Source organism: Rhea pennata, chromosome 3, assembly GCF_028389875.1.
Source record: "Rhea pennata isolate bPtePen1 chromosome 3, bPtePen1.pri, whole genome shotgun sequence".
In the NCBI taxonomy this organism is placed as follows: domain Eukaryota; kingdom Metazoa; phylum Chordata; class Aves; order Rheiformes; family Rheidae; genus Rhea; species Rhea pennata.
The window spans coordinates 12,440,952-12,455,601 of record NC_084665.1 but is presented as its reverse complement, the minus strand read 5'-3'; the positions used below and the strand labels follow the sequence as shown (position 1 = coordinate 12,455,601).

Here is a 14,650-nt window from a genome sequence, read left to right as displayed (position 1 = left end):
GGCAACTCCTTGTGGAGTTTGCAGTGTGAATAGAGCTCATAATTAAAATTGACTTGTTGAATGAATTGAAATGAAACAAAAAAAATTGAAAGCCAGGATCTGCAGGAGGCTGGTTAAACCCTTGAACAAACTCTGAGTTCACGTTTCAGTCCTTTCTGCCTGCCAGGCGATGTGAGCTGCCCTCAGCAGAGGCCTCAGCATGCGAGTGTTGCTCAAAAACTAAATATCCAGTCTGGGACATTTACTGGGAGGAGGTTATGGGATTTCTTCTGTTATAAATTGGTTTTTATCCTGCCGGAGTCATGCCTCGCAACAGCTACGGTGACTCTCTGGTCAACGTAAGCTGAGCTGGTAGGAGCTAAGCGGCGTCCGTCAGAGCACTGGCCGGTTCAGCTCCTGGAGTTTGTCTGCAGTTCGGGCGGTGCTGGGGGGCCGGAGCATCGCGAAGGCGCGTGGGGCGTTTCACGGGGGTTGTAAATTATGCGGGCAGCCTCGTTCGCTTGCAGAAGGCTCAGAGCTGATTTAGGAGTCTGCTGTCTGAGTTTGCAGATGGGATCAACAGAATACCCAATGGTACGAGTAGCTATAATTTTAGTTCAAGACTGGACAGGATTCGGAAACCTGGGGTGTTTTGTCAGGCAAGGGGCTTCCAATATTTCAGGCTTTTCGTCAGGCACAAGATGAATCATTATATGTTAGAGAACACGTAATGCAGAACTGGAGTAATACGCTCCGTTCAAACGGATTGCAATGGTTCATTATCTGCCCCAAGCAGAACATTGCTTATTTTTCAGCTTTCTGATTAATTTGCCGTCATTTTTACCATATTTTCCCACTGACGATACCCAATAATTTAGCTAAAATAAAATCTTGTATAAAATGCTAGATTAAGTATTAAGTAGTTTTGATTACTGAAATACTTAGTTTCAGCACTAATGGAGTAGTCTTTGCATCAGGGATTTAAAACCGTGCAGTAGCATCCCATTAAATGGTTGCTAATGATGCAATGGTCATGATGATGATGATGATGGCTGCTGATCTTAGTACATTTTTAATATTATAGATAACATGAAAATCTGGTTCTTCATTTGACAGGCATGTTGTGTAGATTTTACTAGTAGATGCTGATGCCTGCCCCTTCCCTTTTTGTAAGCACAAAAAAAAAAAATCCCAGGAGACAAAGTAAAATTCCAGTCTTTTCATCCTGAACCGACTTGCTGAAGGGTCTATTAAGAAATAGAAATCCCTCCTCTTTCTGAAATGATTTTTACCTTATTTTTTACCTGACTTTTTACCTTATTTTATATATCCTTTCCTGCAAGATAACCCCTTTCTGATATAATCAGAAAGACTGTGTTTCCCATTTATGTAATTTTTACAGTTCTTTTCAAAGACTTTATCTTGTGGTTGTGGCTGAAAACGTTTTTGGCTGGTGTCATCAGCTTCTAAAGTAACCAGAGCAAAAGACGTCCAGTCTGTAACGAGATTGCTCCTGCCCTTATAAAAATAATATATCACGAATTTGAGCGGCTGCTGCTAAAACCGTAGCTTTGATAAAAGAAACGAACACTATGAGGAGAAAAGACATAAAGTACTGAGCCGTTGTGTGTTTTATCAGACATGTGTTTGCTCCTTTTTTACAGCACAGGGTGAAGCTTAACTAAATGAGAGTATATAGAAAGGATTGGTTTGTAACGGGGCCGAGCCCGGGCTCGTTAAGGACAGCGGGAAGGTCCCAGTTCTCCGGGGTGTTTTCGCATTCCCGGTCTTGAGCATCGCACCAGGAGTTGCGTACAGAAACGCTGACGGGCCGAGCTTTCGCCTGGATGATCCGCGCGTCTCTGCTGCGCCGGAGGGGCAAGAGTCGGCCTCGGGGCGCCTCCTTGCCTCCTCCTCCTCGTCCCGAGAGCAGGAGAACCCCGCTAATTTCAGCGGGACCGAGGTCTGGCCCGTGTCTGCTCTTGGTGTTTGGGGAGGAAAGAGCAGGGTCGGGATTTCGTTTGCTTTGCCTTTGCGAACCCGCCGCGAGAAGTTACCACGTTGCGTGGGTGATCGGTCTAGCTGGCTTCTCCCTGTAGCCTTTTCCTTCTTGCTTTCTTCAGGAGCAAACAAATGGAAATATTTCCAGGAATCAGTGATGCTGGGCTGCTTCCACATGGCGGATCTTACTCAGCAGCTGAGTAACGGGGCTTACTTAGCTACTGAGTTTGCAGAAGCTACAGGGTGCATCATTTTGTCTTTCCGCTGGTGTTCCAGTTCCTTCCTGGGAATTGCTGCTGGGACATAGAAATGTCTGCTCACAAACTGTGCTTGAGAAAAGGAAGCCGTAGAGATGAGCTTACTGCAAAAATATCCCTAAGAGGAATGAAAGTCTTCGCTTACAAAAGGTCACCAGAAAAGTGGCGGTTGGATCACGCAGTCAGGTTGCACAAGGGAAAAACATTCTTGCCTTTTATGTTGGGTTTTGTGCTGACAGTCCAGAAATCTCGAGCTTTGCTTATTTAACTTAATGAAATTGAGGAATTAACTTGGCTCATTTTGTGCTCTGCGAGTTGTATGTGACCTCAGCAGCTTGCAGGGCCGTAGTACTAGACAGTTTGTGTTCCTTCCCTGGATGTAGTTCGTAAGAAAAGCACATATTTCAAGGAGGGCTATAATATTCTTTGCATGTCTTCAAATTCTGAGATTATTTGCGGTTAAAACAAAGTCAAGCTCAATGTCACGTTATTCCTTGGCTTAATGGGAAAAAAAAAAGAGATCATCGCTGGCTTTATTGAAAGATGTGATTTTGATGCCTGAAACAGAAGCAGCTTCCTTTTAATCTCCCGTAAAAACAGACAGCCTTTCTCTGTTATTAAGTATTCTCTACAGTATATAATCCCATCAACGTAATGACTGTTTCTCCTTATTCATCACATTAACAAACGATAGAGTCTCGGGGGAGGTCTGGAGTCGTGCAGCAGATGAGCGGGCATGGGAGTCGTAGATTCATTTACTTGGCTACTGCACTGACCCTTCAGGTCTTGAGATAAACTTCACTGGACGGAGGAGTAAAACCGCATGGGAGCAGATGCTCCGCTGCTCTGGTGCTGCTTCTGCAGTGCCGAGGGAGGGGACACTAGTGAAATTTCCCAGGCAACAGCTTGGGGCAGGCTGTGGCTCTTTCTGAAGCCCATGGCACGCTGGCCAGGCAAGTGGTCAGGGTGGATGCTGCAAACTGGGTCTCAGATGACCTCGTGGAAAGTGCTGCCCAGTTGGGGGAGTTCAGTGCAGCTGAAGGACCAAAGCTCACATGAAAACGGCTGTGGTGGGGAGTCAGGAAAATATGGTCACGTTTGGTGACTACATGGTGTGCCCCTACCTCTGCTAGAGGATGAGGGCAGCAGGTCGCGAAATGCACTGGCTTTGCTTGTGCTTACTGCGCTCTCCGGTCTGTGGTTGTCCAGGCCTATGGTTGTCCAATACCCTGGAGTAGTTGGGTATTCAAATACCAGAGCCCTTCATCACCTCCAGTGCTGTCCATGTGGCTGCCACAGCTTCCCACCAAGCCCTTTGGGAGAGGGTGTGACTTGCCCTCAGGAAAGAGAGATGTATTTTGAGCAGTAATATCTTTATTCCCTCTGGCTGTACTATGGATACACTTCACACTTATCATGCAGGAAATAACAGAGGCTCGCTGATACTACTCTTTTAAAATCAAAGTATTAAAGCCACAGTGTGACAGTTTTCAAATTTTCCAGGCATCCCTCCCACCGGTGTTAATTGCCCCCCTGCTGATCCTGTTGCAAAGCTATTTGCTCTTCTGATACGCAGTGCTTGTTCAGTGCTGTGCTAAACCTTTGTTGCTCAGCAGTAAAAAAAATAAGGTTCAGTTTATGTAAATGCCATTGAAATGAGTTTGATATAGTGCTAAACAGTCACATTTTTTTGATTGCAACTCTTGGGTTTTTGTTTGTGTTATTTTAGAGATAATTCTGTGGAAATAAATGTCTTAAAAAACTCCCTTCTGGCATTAGTGCAGTCCCATACCAGTGTTTTAACAACTTGCTAGAGCTCCCAAGCAAATATTTGTTGCTGGAGCTGGCAGCTGGTCCTCTCCTGAGCCTGGAGTACCCAGGTATCCAAGTAAGGTTGCTAGTGGTCATTAGTAGATGTGAGGCCCCCCATAAAGTTAAATGGCAAGAGCTAGGAAAAGCGGGACTGCGGCTGCCCGGGCAGTGAATGAACACCGTTTGATTGTATCTTTGTCTGACGTAGGGTTTGATGACCTACATGCTTGTGCTGATCCTGGAGCACCTGAACACGGATACAAGACACCCAGTGCAGGTGTTTTCTTTGAAAGTGTGGTAGTCCGGTTTCATTGCCAAGAAGGATACAGGCTTAATGGTACTTCAAAAAAACTTTGTGTGAGACACTTTAATGGCTCCCTGAGCTGGAAACCAAGTGATAAACCTGTGTGCCTACAAGAAGGTAAGTCAGTTTTGTTAAAGCAGTTCACCAGCGTCGGTTGTTCTCACTTATGCATGTGCCACGTCCGTGTGTCTCAGCACAAAACACAGACGGCTGGAGTCCATTTCACAGGATCTTATTTGATACATTTTTAAGTTTCCCGTCCATAATTCCCATCCATCAGTCAAATTTCCATTGTGAGAGGTAATGTGTGCATGTGGGTTGAAAGGGACATAAGGGAACCTTAAGAATAAAAAGATAAAGCACTTTGATTAGTTACAAGTTGATACGGAGAGGAAAAAGCCTGCAATATCAATAAACTATTTGTAACTATTTGTTAAAGCTGTTCACTTGATATTCCTTTCTCTAATATCTTACTAGGAAAATATAATTAATTTCCAGTGCTACTAAACCTGTTAATCAGGATTTAAATAATGTTTTTTATTACATGTGCATAATTCATACAGGAGAATCACATATGCATGGGATGCAGTAGCTTAGAGTCACAGTAGAAGTTGACTTTGAGATAATTCAGACTGTTATGGCATAGAACAACTTGATTTTTATTATGTTACATTTTTCAAAGTGTATCTGGCTTTAAGTAATTAGGACATTAAATTACTTTCTTCTTCTAGGAGTTGGATAGAAACAGGATTAGTTTGAGTATCATAAAAGTAAAATTTGGCCAAAAATGTGTCCAAACAAACTATGTATATCACCAAGCATATTAAAGCAATAACTTGTTATTTATGCTGATTTATTTTTGGTCAACAGAGCTATTAAAATCAAGAGACGTGAGAAGTGCTAGTTAAATCAAGTATGCATGATTCAGTGTTGGGACTGCTCCACTGAAGTCATTAGCAATTTTCTGATTGATTTCAGGGTGGAGCAAGATCAGTTCTATTTCAGGAGGCTCTCCGTCATTTAAGATAAGATAAATGCAGGGACTATATTCAAGAGAAGTAGTCAAAGACTTCTGTGGCTCATGAGCACACTAACTGTGTAGGATGTGTATAAGAACTGCAAGCACTTGTTCACGACGGTGGGTGCGTAAATACGGGGATCTGATGCTTATGACCAGGGCACGTGGTGGCTGGTGCTGCAGCGGGAGCAAGCATGGGCAGGGAGCACCAGGCTCAGGGCGCAGGCATGAAGGGGGCAGCCCTGAAGAGCGGCCTCTGTGAAAGCAGGGCGTGAAATGTGTGAGAGAGTGGCCAGAGTGAGCTGGGAAGAAGTCCATGGTCTTTCAGGTAGCTGCCCCGTTGGCCAGACTCCTGGACAGATGTGAGGCTGCAGGCTGTGGAGCCATGGCAGATGAAATCTTGAGCTGTTTTGTGGTACACACTGAGATTATGGAGAAGGGAAAGGCAGCCTGGACCAATAACACCAGCTTATAAATTATGCTGCCTGACAGAGAAGAGGTTACGATCCCTTATTTGTTGTCTGTAAGGACAGTAAAACTTGGAGCTTTTCTGTGGCCAAGACCAAGAGCTTATGGGTGAGTATAAAGGAAGGAACCTGATCCACTGGAAAGCTTGCCAAGAATTATGTAGAGGTCGAACAGGGATGGTAGGATGAGATGGATGGAGTCAGATTCAGCTGTTGTAGGGAAGACCACGCGAATGGGACAGAAGGCTGTCCCAGCCCGTGGAGAGGGGTCAAGGAGATGAGCAATGGAGTGCCAGCATGGGACTCATTAAAGAGAGCATAGTGTGCCTTCCCAGCAGGAGGAGGAGGCATCTTTGGAGAAATCACCTAAGTGGGGAAGTCAAGAGAGTAACAGAAAGTCCCATGGTGGGACTTTCCTCTTGGGATCAGAGGTGGTACCCAGAGGAGTGGGATTGTGAGCCTTGACGGAGATCCTAAGGGACATTCAACAGCATGAATCCCAGCTGCTGGAGGAGCCACAGGCTTTACCAGACATGGGATGTGGACACACAGGTCAGTATATCCATCAGGCAAGTCACATCTTTAACGTGTCTTTGTGGAAATACAGTGCCGCACTCTCAACCAGAAGGAGCCTGGGAGCTTTAGGGAAGTGTAAGAGAAGTGTGATCCATCCCAGCTCTGCTAGGAGGGATCGTTGGCATGGAGGTCACAATTCAGAGAGCTGGATCTAGTTTTAAAGGAGATTTCACAACAGAACCGTGGGCAGACAGATTGTTTGGAGAAGGTGTTGGTAGGGAGCATCCAGAGGCTGGGGGGAAGTTAGGGGAGAAAGTTCCAGGGACAAGTGTGACCACTGCAGTCAAAAGGGGCCAGCACTGCAGTGTAAGGACATACTGTTGTTAATCACTGTACCCTCAGCACTGAATATATTTCAGCTGATTTTCAAAGTTGAAATTACAGGTAAGCACGAAGAAATGTTTAGAGCAGAGCTGGCAGAGAAAAAAAAATGAAATTAAATGAAATAAGGGAATAGGGAGTGCTTGTCATTTTATCAGAGGATGCTGATGGAGAAGCTGTGATACCTAAACCTTGGACATACGTGTAGGTAGGATAAAACTCTGACAATGGAGCACAAAGCACAAAATTATTTGCAGTTCTCCTCTGTCCAGTGTCAAAACAGCTAGTACAGTACCCTTGCAAAACCTGGGCGTGAATCAGCAGCCTCACTGATAACTCACGCGCCCGTTAAATGCGCATCTCCAATCGCTGAAGGCTGACGAAAGGGGAGAAAAGGGTATCAGGGCACTGGTGCTTCTGAATATTGGTGTTCAACACCGTGTCCTACTATGTGACAATGCATTTAATATCCACGAAAAATAGTGATGGAGTTACTGAGCCTCCTGAATCAGTCTGCCAAAGAGATGCTTAACAGTCAAGGGAATTCTGTTTTTTCTGATGCCGTGTTAAGGACCTGGACTTGAGGGCCTCATTGGAGCTCCTCAGGTGGAAGGATTAACAGAACACTTTCATTACAATAAGGAATCCCGTGGGCGTCAGTAAAGCAAGAGTGGCCGTCTTTTAGCGGTTGGCTTCAACTGCTTCTAATGGGGGGCAAAGGCAACTCCAAAGAAGCAACCTGATGCTTTTAAAAATAGTGTGTATGAAATGCACACCCTCTCCTGCTGAAGCCATCTACGGCGAGTGCCGTTGTTGTTCATCGAATGGTTTGTTAAGGAAAAACACGTGCAGAGTGACAACAGAAGAGTATGTCTAAACTTGGTATTGGAGCTGCAGAGAAAAGCTATAATACTTGCAGGGTTTTTTTAACAATGCGGGTAGCTTCTGAGAATGTTTTTGTGCATTTTGGAAATAGTAGCTGTCTCAGCCGTTGCAGCTGTTGAAATAGGCTTTACCATGCTTTGCTGAATATTCAGACCTCTTCCCTACAACCCCCACCTGTTAAGTGGAAATCTGGATGATGTGTCTGATCACAAGACTGTCAGTACCGGAACTGCCATTAACGTCAGTGTGATCAACAGTGACTGAGGTGATTTTTAGAAAAGAAATGGGAATTTGAGGCTGTGATAGGCAACGTGACAGCAGTTGCTTAAGAGAGAATCGCTGATTTACAGTGCAGAGCACTTGAGGAGAAGTGCTCTGATCAAGCAAAGCCCTTCAGCTTGAGCATAACGTTAAGAGTTCTGTGCTTAAAATTAAGCATACACGTAAATGCTTTTTTATCTGGACTCAAGAGTAGGACTCTGATTTGGGATTTAGTGAAGCAAGTGCATATGTACTTTCCTGATTAACAGTGCTTCCCTCAGGTATTTTTAAAAAATCCTAGGGTTTAGCAATAGACAAAAAAAAAATAGAAGACAGAATTAATTTTTGTTGTCGATACCTAATCTAGCCACTGATTCAGACGAAACACTAAGCCCAGGTTTGATGGCAATCCACGAGACTTAAGAATTTAAGAGCTTTTTAAAATCTGATCCTTCTGTGAGCTGGGACCAGGACGCCCTGGAGGTTTGGGTGAGGCAGGGAGGGGGCACAGGGCAGCACGGCACACGTGGAGAGCAGCTAAAGGGGAATTACAGCAGTGCTCGTGGTTCTCCGCTGTCTGGTGACATAAGGAAAAGTCTCCTTTGCAGAAACTGTATAATAACGCATACAGAAATTTGTAGCAAGTGGTGGTGAAGTTATTTTTTTATTTTTTATATTTGAAGTTTTAATGTTTGTCATTATTAGCCATCGCAAGGTGAAATAACCTCTGTGTCCTCTTGACCTGTTTAAGGCAGTGATCGATTGCTGTGTTTGCTCTGGCACGCTATACAAGCCTCTGGTCCTGTCCCGGTGTCTGTAAATGCCAGCTACTGCCATCTGGGTGGTTAAAATAGTTGTTTTATAGTAGGATTAGTACTCCAGAGCTTGAGCACTGAAAACTCTCAGTACTTGCAGTTCATTTGAAATTAATTTCAGGAGTTTGGATTTAACAGTGGATAATTACATACAGTTTTATATCTAGATGTCCATATAATTGTTTTTATCTGTTTGCTAGGCCAATCTCTAATCACAAATTAAGCCTATTAATCCAGTACGAACTGTCACCCATTGTAGAATGTAATTGATTTTAAAATTAATAAATTTGCCTGAGATCTTTGTCCAATCAATTTGATTTTATAGTTCTGTCATTTCTTGTTAAGAGGCAGGCGATTTTAACTGTCAGTACAAGAATAAAGTTGCATGACTAGGTGTTCAGTAAATGCACTGTCAAAAATCGGTGTGCTGAGAGTTATATTCTCGTGTTGATCTACAGCATGTGCTTGTAACTTCCATCAATTCTAATGTGGTTATGCACATAAATGCCAAAGCTCTAGGTAGGAATTTTGTATTTATTGTTTAAGAGCCATATGTCAGGTTGTTCACACTTTAGCCTATTTTCCCCTACTGTGATAATGTGGCTGCTGAGACCGTTGCTGTACTTGGAGCAAACACCACCTCTTTCCTGTGAGGTTGAATCTAAATTTGCAGTCTGCTTGGGGGTGGCAAACCAATCTAAGAGCTGTGCCTGGCTGCCCCAGCGCTTCTGCGGGCAGGGACCTTGGAGATGTCCTCAGAGCCTCACGCTCCCCTTGGCAGGGGTGAGGAACTGGTGGTGAAGGTGGTGGACTAGAGCGTGGGTTGGCCACCGTTTTCCTGTATGATATTTAGCGCTTTCTCTATGCCTTTCTCCCCAGTCTGAGAGATGACAGGAATATTTCTTTTCTCCCATTTTTTGTCTGCCTTGGCCAGTGTTTGTTGATTCTTAAGCCTGGATTCAAACTACATATGATATGTTCAACTTGTCCTTATCGCAGTGGCCACCAATCTTAGGTGAAGTCTCTGTGCGCTGTCGTAATGCAAGCACAGACACAAGAAGGAGTATCTAATGTGCACTGAAATACAGTGTTTGCCATCTACAGAACAATGCTACTAACAGCATACTATGGGTTTAAATAATGCTACTAACACCATACTATGGATTTAATGCGACTTAAAAAGAAGAGAGAATATAAATCCTTAGTGTTGGCTTTTAAGAGGGCAAGGTTGTGTCAGGTGAGCTGTCCCGACACTCAACACGTTCTTCACACCGTCCCTCTCATCCCTGCTCCTCCTCCCCAGTCCTCTCCATCCCAGCAAGCAGACGTCATGGCTAGATGTTGCCAAGCTGCTCCACAGCGAACGGCATAGGAGCCGCCGGTCTCTCCGTATTGGGAGGTTGTTGCTGAATCCTGCCTGCCGGCTGGGAGAAAGCACCCCGAGAGATGATGCGCTGCTTGCCCATGGAGCAAAGCACCATGGCTAGAGCGTTCGGTAGGGAAATGTCGCACTCTGGACCCCAGAATATCCTCCGGTAGTCGGTGGGCACGTGGCTTGCTAAAGCCAGGAGCTCCCTGTATGCAACTTGGAGAAAGTCAGGCCGAGGTGAGCCATGGTACCCGGCGCGCTGGATGAAGGATGCTGCCGCTGTGCGCCTGGAAGAGAAGGAGCAGATCCCCAAGGAGGGCTTTCTGCTAGCTGTCCCATTTTAATATTTACACAGTAGATACAAGCACATCATGTAAAACTGCCAGCAAAGAGTGTAAGTCATAGCCACTGCTATTTGATGCTGGTTAAGGACCGTGGATTCCATTAAATGGTTTAGCGGTTGCCACGGATTTGCTGAAAAGTACTCAGAATAAAGCAGTTTATTATCTAGGACAAGACATTTTAAAATGCAGCCACTTAATCGCAGTCCTTCCAGACAGAGTTTGTGCAGCTTACCGGGCTGTTTGCAGAGAGAGGGCTACTTCAATCTGTTCCTGGATAAGTGCTAAACGATACCAACTCAGCCAGCAGAAACAATTTGCTCCTAAGACATCAGGAAGAAGAGAGTAATATTGTGGATCTGTCCGTCTCGTGTTTAGCTGGGGCTTGCAATAGGCCTGTTATCAAAAGCAGCTGGGATGCAGCAGGCGAATAACGGCGCAGTGAGCAGCTCATCGCTGCGGCCTGCCGCCGTTCATCCGATTAAAACAATTCCATCTCGAGCTCCCTCCCTCTGTAACTTCCTCTGAGAGTCCTGCCAGGCTCAGGCACTTTGTACACAAATAAACTGGTATAAAGCTTCCGGGCGCAGGTTGTCAGGCTCCAGTCTCAGCTGGAGAAGCAGCAGCCTCCCCCTTCGTATCCCTCAAATTTAGGTGTTCCCAGAATAACAGCTCACCTCGTTTGCCTCAGTGAAGAGATGAGTTATGAAATACGTTTTTATTCGTCGTTTGCCTGTGCTGTGCGAAATCACAGCTGATGGGGCTCGGGAGTTGCGCTGCTCGCGAACAAGCCGCCTGAAAGCGAGCTGCGGCCGTGGCTGTACTCTGTGCGTGCTGACAATTAATCGCTAAATACAAGTTCGGAGTCACCGCTACCTCTTCAGAGCAATTACCCGTGATACTAGCAAAAAGTTTCTCTCCTGTTCAAGTCTCAAGGGACGTTAGAAACTTCTTTTTTTTGACAAATACTGCATTCCTAAATAAAGATTGTTATTTTTTTGCGGTGTAAGTGTTGGAAAAGCAGCATAAAGCAGGTTTACATCATCTTTGCTCTCTTTATTTTTATTTGAAATGCTGTTTGGATTTTGATGTCTGGAAATTTTTATCTCTATGCCATGGATTGGCTGCTGCCAGACAAACAGATAATTTCAAGTGTATTTTTTCCAATATTTATTTTTTTTTCCTCTCTTTGTTTTAATCTTACTTTGCATTTATGAGGAGGATTAGCTTTGAGTCACCTGCACTATGCCTTCATATCTTCTTGCCTGTCTCTTAATTACGCCGTATTGGCAGAGTTTTTTGGCTTGCCTCCCCCTTTCCACATCGTTTGTTTATCAGCCTGCTGGTTTTTATTTTATATTTTTGTTTCTTTGGCATTGCCATATACGCCAAGGTGTAACAGCATCTGATGCAGACACCACCGCCACGTAGTATGGTCCGTGCCTGGACACCACTGGTGACCTGTGGTCATTTCCATTCCTGACCACCTCTTAATGAACACGCGGGATGGCGCCAAGCCCCGTACGGGGACGGGATCGCCGGAGGCGTGTGAGTTCGGGCTCAGAAAATCTCCTGCTCGCGACCGGACGGGGCATTCCTGGGCCCTGCCGAGGGTGCCCGGGTTTCCTGCCACCTCTCGCCGCCCAAAGCGCAGTTCTTCTCTGCTCCTCATCCCGGATCTGTATTTTATCTTTTCTTTTGCCCTGTCTTAGCACGGTCAAAGTGTTTGCCTTCGCACGGCCTTTCCCGTAGTTCAGCTCCGTAGTTTGCTCACGCGATGACTGCAAGGCAACAAGGAAAACCAGTCCCCTAAATGCTCCTAATTTTGTCTGCTTGAGGAGTCCGGGCGAGCGAGCTGTTACTGAGACTCATCGGCTTCTAGCACCATGCGACAGACTTGGCAGCCCGTGTTCGACTAGGGGAAGCGCGTGCTGACCAACATGCATTTTCTCCAGGCGGCTTAACCAGAGCAGTCGTGTTGACTGGCAACCTCTGCTGAAGAGCTGGCAGTGCTTTTTGTGTAACTAAGTTAATATTCTGTTTTTATAAAGTCACAGATTGCCTCGTTCCACGCGTTGAAGGTGCAGAGATTCACGACAAGATGTACAGGGCTGGCGATAAGCTAATAACCAGCTATCACGAAGGCTTCCAGATCCGTTACCCTGACTTAGACAACCTGGGTTCAGTATGTCGAGATGATGGGACGTGGGATGATCTGCCCATCTGCCAAGGTTATACACCAGAACATCCTCCCATACAGCTCATGCACCTTGTGATAGTTGCCAATATGTTTTTTCTACAGTTGTAAGGACATCTGTGATCTTACAAGCTCAGCTGTGCAGTCCTGGAGTAGCGCTAAGATGTTTTGGATTTCTCCTTCCCATCACTCACTGCAGGAAAGAAGATGCCACATTCTCCACACTCCAGTACTTAAAACGTTACTTTAAATTTTCCTTTCTATTTGCTAGTCTAAAATTTGACACAGGCACATTTAGTTCCCCTGCTCTGCTCTTTCCTGCCCACGTTTCGTGCCCTGCGCTCGCCTGGCCGGTTTCCCCCGTGGCTGGCAGCGACGAGAGGCTACGCCAAGGCCCTTCACAAGGTTTATTCCCGAGAGCCTCCAACCACATCCGGCGTTATCAGTGGTGATAGGTACTTTCGATAGCCAAACATGAGACCTCGGCCAGTGTTTCTCACGTGAGTGCTTATAGTATCTTCCATCCCTTTAGATGTCCCTAAATTGGAATTGCAGGATCATTAATTCCACCTGCAAGTCTTTTTTCCGTTGGGAATCCTTTGACAGAGCAGCAGTTTTAGTATTAGAGGTGGTTTATATGACTCTCTGTTTTAAGAAGAGGAATACATCTCATGGCTTATATGAACGACAGTCTGTATTTATTAAAGATCCTACCTCAAAATGAAGCTGCCATCTGCTAAACGGGTGAGTGTTTGTGAAATGAAACACTGCAGTTTTTCATCAAGCTGCCTCGGATTTGGGCTATATAACGTTTGCTCTGTCGGTATCCCAAGTGCAAGAGCTGAAGTTATTAACAGTGATGATTGCTTTGCCTGTAAAATGTAAATTCTTTGCTGCTTTTCTAATGAAAAGACTGAGGGAGTTGCAGAATTCACATTCACAAGTGGATGGGCTGAGTAGCTGTAGATATGGGTACAAATCCACTTTCAGCTAAAAAAATACTCCATACAGCCTTGTACAAAGTGTCCTGTGAGGTTACCAGAATCCAAACGCATCCTTCCCGCTGCTCCCCTGAGAGGAGCACGTTTCTGCTGTGTCTCAAGGCTGCGTGGTAGATATCCGTACGCAGAATTCAGCTAAAAGCCATTACTATAACATATCTACTGCTCGTGTCACTTAGCGCAACACGGAGCGTTCTTGGAGCGCAGGAATTTGCCAACAGCATCAACAATGTGGGATACTACTAAAAGTAATAGAATGGGTCTTATTTTTAATTGGCAATGAAATTACCAAAAGTCAAAAATGCCTCTGCGATTTCAGGATGACATAGCTAAGAGACTGGGTTTTTTTGGTGAGCACACCATACAAGTTTAAGCACAAATCAGCGCTATGTAATCCATTTTTGAGAGGGTTAATTTGTTGGGTTTAAATAGACCCGGCCTCCCCTTCGACCGCCTTCTCCTCACGCCCCGCAAACGGCTGCTCCCAGGAGCTTTCTTAAAAAAAAAAAAAAACAAACTAATAATAAAAAACATTTTTTTTCTTTTTACATTAAATCCAGACAGAGCAAAGCGGCTTTAAGCGCCCTCCTTTGAAAGCGTTCGTGGAGGTGATTTGCCGAAGGAGCGCCCGGCTCCGGGGGCCCGTTCGCGACTGCCCACCGGAGGCAGTGCCGGTGCCGCCGAGCAGAGGTTAATGCCGCTTCTTTATTTCCACGAGCACTTCCATGTCTGTCCTGATAACACTTCCTGCTCCGTAGGGTTAACGGCAAACGGCGGCTAGGACACTGTAGGAAACCATCGTAGTGCTTTTATTCTGCTGCAAACCGCTCGGCTTGCGGCTTTCAATACGTGTTCTTCTTCTGTAAGCCTTAAGGGAAGGAATTTCTTAAATTTGTGAGTAATCTCGCAAATGCTGTATGTCGATCTTAGGAATCTTTGCCTCTTTCTTAGGCCATGTAAACAGTGAATGTAGATGTACCTGATCGGGCGGTCGCCCCGGGGCCTGCCGGGCTCACGGTCGGTTTTGCACGGCAGAACCGCATCTC

At 45.4% G+C, this 14,650-nt stretch overlaps 1 protein-coding gene across 1 annotated transcript in view; it reads left to right on the top strand.

Annotated features, from left to right (window-relative positions):
* The first annotated feature begins 302 nt into the window (after nucleotides 1–302).
* The window catches only part of SUSD4 (sushi domain containing 4), a 29,747-nt gene continuing 15,399 nt past the window's right edge, over nucleotides 303–14,650 (top strand). Inside the window, exons 1-4 of the mRNA XM_062571285.1 lie at nucleotides 303–338; nucleotides 1,785–1,857; nucleotides 4,258–4,470; nucleotides 12,458–12,637. Of these exons, the coding sequence (XP_062427269.1) occupies nucleotides 303–338; nucleotides 1,785–1,857; nucleotides 4,258–4,470; nucleotides 12,458–12,637 (502 nt within the window). The remainder of the gene's footprint in view (nucleotides 339–1,784; nucleotides 1,858–4,257; nucleotides 4,471–12,457; nucleotides 12,638–14,650) is intronic.